The following is an 8,867-nucleotide window of genomic DNA, read 5'->3' on the forward strand; positions in this document are numbered from 1 at the left end:
CTCCCAGACGGGTTATACTGTAATGGTTGTCGCTAGGCAACTCCTTTCTTTTGTTTCTGCTAGTCTCACTAAGATGTTATGCTTTAGCTCCAAGGCATATCCCAACAGAATTAGTTACTCTAACTTACCTATATGGGTAACATAGTTACTAACATATAGGACCTATGTAACTATTGAGTAACATCATCGCTGATATATGAGACTCATATAATTGCTGGTTTCAATAGATCTCGTATGTAAACGACAACGTCACCCCATACAATTACGTCCCATGATCCCTCTGTATATCCCAAACGTTCCATGGGCTCACATGTCTTGCGATCCGTGGTTTGTTGATGTTTGCTTCTCCACACCTCTGCTAAGTGCTAACCCAGCCTAGGAAATTTGTTTTCACATGTAGGCAGCCACAGGCAGGCCTACCTCCCAATACCATGCATGCCCGCTGTTTAGGATTGCAAATTTTGTTGGCTACCTGATCGTCTTCTTCTACGAGCTATCTGTACGGATCTTTCGTATTGATGAACACTGTTCATGCTTGCAAAACTGATTCACGGCCGGCTGGACCAGTCCTCCTCGCAGTGACGGCGCCAGTCCATAATGCAGGCGAGGCCGAGGGGCTCATTACATGGAAGAAGACTAGCTACAAATAAATTCTATACAAAAGTGCTACATATGCATTCTCTTATAACACTGTTTATATAACTACCATCTGTCCTCAATATGAATCTTAAAGCGACATCAAAATTTACTTAACGCTAATCATATATATATCAAATAATAAATATACAAGATAATTTTTCATTTAATTAAGATATATTATTTTAAGATTTACATTAAGAATAAGTAATGACCATCTAGATGATGCTGCAGGATGAGAACATATAATTTATTTCTAGAATTCTAGAAGGTTGCTCAGTTGCCGCTCGACTCGGAACATCTCGTGCCTAGCCAAGATCCGGCACCAAGCAGCACAGATGCCAGAATTTGCTTTACATCGCAGTTGGGGAGCTGGTTAAAGAAGGTGTTACTAGCCTGGCAGCCTTTGAGGTGGCGATCGATGAAGTCTGTATGAGCATAAATACAGACTACAGCACAACATTTTGGACGGATTTGAAAATGGACTCACGGTTTGAGATTTTGAACTTATGCACAGTTGCACACCGATCATTTTCTGACGTACAAGATTCACTATAACTTTGACTAACAACAATTTTTAAAATATTTTGTTTAGAAATATTAAAGTTATATTGCTTTTGTATTATCACAAATTTATTGCTTTTTATAAATATATCCCAATAGAAATTCGTGGCCAATACATAAGATCGTGTCTTGTTGAAAATATCATGTATTTATAACTGGATAGAGTAGTTGCAAAAGAGATTCAGTAATAAAGTATTTGCTTATCATCTTATTTTGACAAATTGATCAACCAAGCAAATGCCCCGTCTTTAAGCTGGTTAAGCTGTGACACCAGATGATTAACAAACAGGACGTATATAGGTACCCCTCCCATGTATATATGTATGTACACGCTGACACGCCACACCTCGAGTCCTCAGACACCCAGCGTGCAGCTTTAAGTTGCTCACATCTCATCGCCGTAGCTCCCGGTTCCCAGCTCCCCGTGGCCATGATCGCCGGCGCCGGGGCCGCCGGTGACGTTCCGCAGGGCGTGCCACACGTAGACGGTGATCCCAGCGAGCACCACCACCGCGACCGCCACGTTCACCAGCAGCCCGCGGCTCGCCGAGATCGGCCTAGACCGGCGCGCCATCTGCATCCCTTCCATCACTGCCTCCTCCTCTTCCTTGGCCTTCTCCTTCCCCGTGCGCTTCTCCTCCTCCTCCAACGACGGCTTCTTGGCCTCTTGCACCGGCTCCTGCTCCTTCGGCTTCGGGACGGCGGCCGGTGGTGGCTCGGGCTTCGCGGTTGCAGCAGCACCGACGTTGTACTTCTTCTGGGGTACCACCTCCGGCGTCGGTTTCGGCACAGAGGGCAGCCGCGCGGGACCCGGCGGCTTCATAGGCAGCGACGGCCTGCGCTCGGCGGGCTGATGGTGGGAAGGGGCAGGAGTCAACAGCGGCAGGGGTAGCGCAGGCCTTACCAGCTCAGGAACCGCCGGCGGTGGCTTCTGCGGTGTCGTGGCAGCTGGCCTCGTGGGCTCCGGCACTGGGGCGGCCTGCGGTGAGGGGGTCTTCTTGGGGAGCGTGATGGTGAGCGTTTCGTTCTGGAACTTGGCGCGGATGCCGTCGGCGTTGCAGTTGGCGGGGAGCTGGTCGTCCTTCTGGAAGCGGATCCACCTGGTGCCGGCCACCGGCCGCTCCCCGCGCGTCCGCAGGCGGCCTTTGTTGTCCACCAGCACCCGTATCTCCTCCCTCTTGAACCCTGCAGTCACATCCATCCATTTTTCCATGCACAGCACACGACATGACATAAATCCATCAGTCAGCGCTAATGCATTTTGCATGCATTTCTCAGGAAATTAATGAGTAAGCTCGATCATTAATTTCTTGCTTGCCTGGGAGTGAGATCTTGAGGACGTCGGCCTCGGCGGCGCGGCTCCACTCGACGGCTGGGTCGTACTCATCAAAGGTGCGGTTGGCGCCCAAGATGTCCATGGATGCGGCTTCTTGGTATCCCTGAGCTTAATGTGCAATGTGTTTTTGGATTGCTTCTGCTAATGGTGGATTGGTGTTGGTGTCAATGGCCAATTGCGATGGACGTATATATACTACGCATTCATAGGCAGAGGCTCTGGAGCCAGGACTCAGGAAGAATAGATTCTCGCATGAACTTGGCTTGGTGGACAAGTGACAGTCTGGATTTTCCAACCTCCATGCGGGGGCAAGGCGAAGCCATGAAGTATTCCTTGCTTGGTTTCTTGGGCTGGAAAATCCATGTGAAGTTTTGCAGGAGATGTAGTACTTTGTACCATGGCTCAAGAGAAGCATATTAATCAGGGTGGGATAGGTATTAGAATTTGGGACATTGGTCCGGCAAATGGGATTGATGTAGCTGGAAAATGATAGAGAAAATATGATCATGGTGTGCCAAGCATTCGAGGTGGTGGTCATGGAATTCTTTGTTAAGAATGGATGATAATTTAGTACTAGGCTATATAGCCTACGATCAATGATTTATATTTATATAGTATTTCATAATTTTATTTTATTTAGACTTTCAACAATGAGTTAAGATAATATAATAATGTACCAGGGCTGGGCCGGAACTTTTTTACATTATCTAAAAAATGAGTCGAGTAGAAATATAAAATGACCGATTGGGCATCTAGCTAGCGTTTGGCTACTTGTGTTGCTCTTTTACTCCCTTCATTAGTCGAAAGCGTGCAATCGAACCAATTGAACTAACCCGGCATAGGCGTCCTGCTTGAATGGCATACAAACTAACCTGGGTTACTGGTTCTGGTTATGCTTTAATCTCATAGAAAGAAGAAAGTGTGATATCCGTGATCTCCGCTAAGGATTTTAATTTCATTTTATAATTTTTTCCGTTCACCGATGAAAAAACTGAAATTTTAGTCACTTTTCGGCCTCTAGTGGGTCCCATATCCCAGTAAAAAAAAATCCAAAATTAAATATTTCGTTCCCTCCAAAATTCCCCTCAAATTTTAATCCCTGATCTCCGCAAGCCTGTTCCGCTGGAATGCTGCTGCAGTACGTAGCTCACTGCACGCATGTTGAAACGGCAGAATCACTCTCTTATGCATCAGAAAAATTGTGTCAATGGCATTGACACAGTTTAGATGAGTAATTTAATAGAATGGGGGCATCACCATTCCATTTCTCATAAACATTTTGCTCATCTTTCACATGCCATTACGTCTTTATCGTACAGCATCACATCATAATGCTTTAGCGCAACATGCTTTCAAATATGAAATTACAAAGAAAAAAAAAAGGAAAAGAGGTGTGCTTCAGCAACTTCTAAGGCACGTTTACATGTAACTATTCTCAAGTTACAGCAGCTGATTCAGAACCGATACATTAAACAGAAAGAAATTGCTCATGGAACAGTATGCGAAGAGCTTATTTGCTTGTCACCATGAGCAGAAATCCCGACCAATGTAACTCGAAAAGGATCCTAGTAGAAGTAGATTGTCTTTCTGAGAAGACATTGCAAGCTTTAGCATTCATGTGTGCCCACGTCCCCCACATTTGGAGCACATAATGTTTCCAGTTCCTCCACATCCTACAGTAATTTGAATATCAGCACATATAAATCATGTATCATCTGTGTAGTAGGAACACAACTGTTGCACAGAATGATTGTCAAGCTTGTTTACCTAGACATCTGACTTTTACAATGATTCCTTGGCTCTCTAGTATTGAGTCGACGTACAAGCCTGAACCAGCACAAGTTGCACACAACACCGCGCCTTTAGCTTCACAGCTTGAGCAGGGAGGATTGCTCCCAACATTCTTCTTTTCCAAATTTAGACCGTCTGGTTTCCCAATATCCTCTTCTGGAACAGATTTGTCATAGCAAAATAATGATTCGAGGTTACTTCTACTTCTTTTCAGGTCATAAATTGCACTTGCTCTAATCTGTGAAGCAAGAAGAACTTATCAGCCTCTTGAAACAAATTTTAATTATCAATCGAATGTCCACTAAACAAAAACCAATCCGCATGATGCAATCAAACACAACAAAAGGGCATACTGTCTCCAGAAGCATAATATAGCAAGTTAAGGTTGGAAAGGAAAGACAGATAATACGAACGACAAAACTGCATCGAACTATCAATAAGTGATTGCCCTCCCAGTACTCTCATATAGGCAATTAGGTTTATGAATGCTGAACACTGGATATTGATCAGTATTTTCTATCATTGATAAACTAGATTGGCCTGGCAACTCTTTGACTTGCAAAAAAGCACATAGTATAAGACTACATACATATTCAGGCTTACGCAGCAACAATTAATGAACGGTTACCACTTACCAGAGAGCGGTAATCACATGACAGACCTCCTCGTATGTAAAGGCACACTTGTGCATGACATCTATGGGAGAAACTTGGCTGAGGAAGGTGCAGATACCATCCACTGCAACATCCCAGTAACAGGAGGCCAACTAGATGGAAATGGGCCATGCACATTGCAAACATAGTACGGCTATATTCACATGGTAATTTTCCACACCCTTTCTGCTGCTGGTCAATCTACGAGGTCATGCTCCATCGTCACGATCTACAATTTCTTATTGCAACCACTAAGGAAACATTTCAATGGCATACAGCCTAGAGACATGTTACTCAATTTCTCAAAATGTTTTGGTAGTTTGTTCACTTGCACTAATCAATTCCTAAATTTAACTTTTCTAATATGCACCATATACGTTGTTGTAAATCATATACTCAACCGAAAGCAACTTTGTTGATCAGTTCATTGTTTCCTTGGGAACTTCACCAATGTTATCATCACTCATCAGGCACCAAAAGTACTAAGAATTACTGGCGGTATCTCACAAACAAAACTGTTCATCCCTTACAAGTGTAAGATGACAGTTTTTCTAGGGCATTTTACAGTGTCCGCACAACTTGTTGCCAGCCAGTTTGACCATGGAGACTGCAATTCCACAGAATTTATTGGTTTAAGAATGTTCTTGGCCCGTTTGGAGAAGCAACAAGTGGAACAACAATGTTTTCAGAGGGCATCAAGTTTAGTAGCTTTCCCTGTTCATAAGGTATTGTCGAGGTGCTAAATCTTCTGTTCAAAACGTTACGTTCTGCCTTTTATTCACTACGAAAAAAAAAGCACTATCAGGGGGTAAAAGAGGACGAAAATGAAGCACCAAAATTCGTCCCCAAAGCAGAACGACGCGGAAACTCCCACCCTGGAGCTCCGCAAGCAGCAACCCCGAACTGGAGGATGAGGTTTGCCTACCCATCGATTTCCGCATCCCCGCAGACCCTGAAGACACTGACAATTCATCCCTGACGAAGGGGCGAAAAAAGAGGGGAGAAGGAGAGACCACCTTAACCGCGCGGGAGACGGACCGGGCCGAAGGGCAAGCCGCGCGCAGATGCCCCGCGGATCGGCGGCGTCGGAATGCCGCCCCCGCTGAGACGGGCGGCGGACGGAGTCCAACGGAAGCCTCCATCCGCGCGAAGAGGAAATTTTTCTCGGCCGCCCCGGCGCAGTGGAGAAGAGAAAAGGAGCTCGAACTTCTTCTTGTGCTTCTCAGATTCCGAAGCCCCGCAAGCTTCGGGTTCATCGCCCGGGCGAAGGGCCCACTTGCAGATAGCCAGTTAGGGGCCGATTTTTTTTATTTATATGTTTTTATTTTCGAAATTAGCAAAAAAAATGCAGCCATTAAAAAAAAGCACAAATATACATCAGTCGCCAGTTGAACGGATGATAATACTTATCACTGTTCAACGAGTAACATGTTCAAATATCATTTTTCGATTAGGCAATTTGTTTTCTCGCCTAATTAGAGGGTCAAAAAGAGACCATGGTTACAGCCATGTTGGTTGCCATCACGATCAAAAACTTATCTCTGTCCAAAATATTTCTCGCTATAGAGTCCAGTATAACTTATCGCCGGTTGGATATACGATAAGTTAAAAATTCTCTCATCCAATAGGCGACAACAGTCACCTGCGTGACCCGTGCTGCTATTGAGACTCACCCCTAACTTATCGCCAGTTCAATGGGCGATATGTTGAAAAAATCTTGTATCCAATAGGCGATTTTTCCATGCCTACAAAAGGCCACGCGTCCGGCTGGAGGGAGCTCATTCTCTCAGCCAATAATTGGAGAGCTCCAAAAATTTGGAAAAAAGAGAGCAGATGAGATGAGAGGAGAGGAAGAGCGATGAAGCTTTGCCAGATTTTACTTTTGTTACAATAAATAATCTAATTTTGTTTTTTTTCAAACCAGTTAGGTTAGCCATTAAATCTAATTTTGGATATAGGTTAGTCATCATATTTAGATTATACTGTTACTAGAGCAAGGTTAGCATATCTAATTTAGGGTTAGTTGCTCTATTATTAGATCTAGATTTTTAGAGCGAGGTAGCATAACTATTAGACGTAGAATTTGATAGTTAGGATTAGTTGGTTAAGTATTTAGGGTTACAATATTTGAAATATGTTTCATTATGTACTGTTACTGTATATCTACTACTTAGAGTTTTGTATTATTTTCTACATTCAGTTGTTGTAGGTCCAAATAATAGTATATATTTTTAAGATTTTCTTTGGAGAAAGGAAAATTGTTTATGGCCGAGATGGGATAGATTTGTTGGGGCTTCAGTCAGAACACGGGTATAGCTAGACCGATGGAAATGACTTTTGGGGAATTGTGCAACTAGTTAATACGAGGTTTGAAACTAAATCCTGAGCAACAAGAGCTGGCAATTAGCGTTGTAGTGAGCCTTCGAAGTGAAGGTGTTTCTTGAGATATGTTCTCGATAACTAGAATCTCGGGTTGGAAGAGGTATCTGTAGCTATCAACTGAGCATGGTTGGCCACTTATGGTGCTTGCTCAATAGAGGTGTAGGCAGGGAGTTAGGGAGTTACATGGTGGACACGAGGTGCAAGAACAGGATGTTAGGTAGTCCCTGGCTTAGTCGATGCAACCAACGGGTGAGGCTGATGAAGGGGCACTCATCCATGATATAGTTGAATTGATGGAGTAGGAGGATCTGATCCTATCTCTGTAGAGTGAAATAATCCTAATTTTGTAAACCTAGTCGTGAGTGAAGGTTACCATGTGTCGTGGTTGTATAGTGAGAACGAGGTGTGCCAGGGGGCTAAGTATCCTAGCATACAAGCTGTCAAGGATGTTGTGGTTCAATGAGTGATTTCTCTTCGGTGGTAGTTCAGGGTTGTCAAGTCCAGCAAGAAAGAGTATGATGTGAAGTGTGAATGCTGACTACATGTGGAGGGTGCATGCCTTTAAAGGGAAATAAGTTAATTACTGAGAGTTCTTGATAGTGATGGAGCACACTTGTCAGTTGAAGGAACTGGAGAAGTACCACATGAACCTGCCCTCCAATTTTGTTCCCAATGTCTTGCATATCCAGATTGTGGAGAATCTGACCTTCGAGCCTATATCAATAATTAGGACAATTAAGGAGCAATATTTTTACACCATTAGTGATGCCAAGGCTTGGAGGGAAAAGTTAAAGGCAATTAAGATGAGGTTCGAGTACCAGTGAAGCATCAAGTCGGGCATGACTTTTGTATTCTGTCCATGGGTACCTATGGGTATACCTGATATGCAATATCAACCCAGCCTACTCCATTGCTAACCCCAACCCAGCCCAATGATCCCAGCTTTCCTTCACTATACTACAGCCTACCCCCATCAAGCCCACCCACCGGGCCACAACCCCACCCTCACCTCACTGCCACCACCCGCCCACCCCCCTCCCATAGCCAAATGCCATCATCCGCCCCTCTCCCCTAGTCGGCGGCCGCCTGTTGATGCCCCTCCCTCAACCGGGAGTCACCGTATGCCCGTGCCGCTTCCTTAGTTAGTCGCTGCCCGTCGACGCCCCTCCCCCAACTGACTGCTACCAGCCTATGCCCCTCTCGCAGCCGACCGTTGTCACCAGCCTACATCCTGCCCCAACCTGGTAGTCCTCCGCCCATCCGCACCCCTCCCCCAGCCAGCCGTCACTGCTAGCCTGCGCCTCGTCGCCACCACCCACCCCCAGCTGGCGGCGGCGGCCACCACCAACCAATATCCCACCTCCAACCAGTCACCACCATCGCATAGCGCAAATCCATCCGTAGTCGTATACTCATGGGTGACTCGACGGGTTTCAAGTACCTGGTCGGCATGATCACGTGTACAAACATTTACCCATCACCCTTCACGGGAGCGGGTCAGGTAA

The 8,867-nt window shown here is 45.1% G+C and overlaps 2 protein-coding genes across 2 annotated transcripts; both read right to left on the reverse strand.

The window, feature by feature from the left end:
* Positions 1 to 1,385: 1,385 nt before the first annotated feature.
* LOC133914223 (proline-rich receptor-like protein kinase PERK8) lies at positions 1,386 to 2,712 on the reverse strand. The gene is made up of 2 exons (XM_062357357.1): positions 2,519 to 2,712; positions 1,386 to 2,385 (listed from the first exon to the last, which is right to left on the reverse strand). The coding sequence occupies exons 1-2, from the start codon at positions 2,616 to 2,618 to the stop codon at positions 1,586 to 1,588; spliced, it is 900 nt and encodes a 299-aa protein (XP_062213341.1). The 5' UTR covers positions 2,619 to 2,712; the 3' UTR covers positions 1,386 to 1,585.
* A 1,056-nt stretch (positions 2,713 to 3,768) lies between these two features.
* Positions 3,769 to 6,254, reverse strand: LOC133915773 (uncharacterized). The gene is made up of 3 exons (XM_062359074.1): positions 5,997 to 6,254; positions 4,304 to 4,565; positions 3,769 to 4,209 (listed from the first exon to the last, which is right to left on the reverse strand). Exons 1-3 carry the CDS (start codon positions 6,234 to 6,236, stop codon positions 4,151 to 4,153), a joined length of 561 nt encoding a protein of 186 aa, XP_062215058.1. The 5' UTR covers positions 6,237 to 6,254; the 3' UTR covers positions 3,769 to 4,150.
* Positions 6,255 to 8,867: the final 2,613 nt, after the last annotated feature.

This window comes from Phragmites australis, chromosome 4 (genome assembly GCF_958298935.1).
Source record: "Phragmites australis chromosome 4, lpPhrAust1.1, whole genome shotgun sequence".
NCBI lineage: Eukaryota > Viridiplantae > Streptophyta > Magnoliopsida > Poales > Poaceae > Phragmites > Phragmites australis.

Bases quoted from the DNA above. Each gene is read 5' to 3' on its own strand.
- LOC133915773 (XM_062359074.1), bottom strand. From the start codon at position 6,236: ATGAACCCGAAGCTTGCGGGGCTTCGGAATCTGAGAAGCACAAGAAGA. The intron at 4,566-5,996 runs GTGGTCTCTCCT...CTTGCTTCACAG, and splicing joins CCGTCTCCCGCGCGGTTAAG to ATTAGAGCAAGTGCAATTTA. The intron at 4,210-4,303 runs GTAAACAAGCTT...AAATTACTGTAG, and splicing joins TGTAAAAGTCAGATGTCTAG to GATGTGGAGGAACTGGAAAC.
- LOC133914223 (XM_062357357.1), bottom strand. From the start codon at position 2,618: ATGGACATCTTGGGCGCCAACCGCACCTTTGATGAGTACGACCCAGCC. The intron at 2,386-2,518 runs GCAAGCAAGAAA...ATGTGACTGCAG, and splicing joins CCTCAAGATCTCACTCCCAG to GGTTCAAGAGGGAGGAGATA.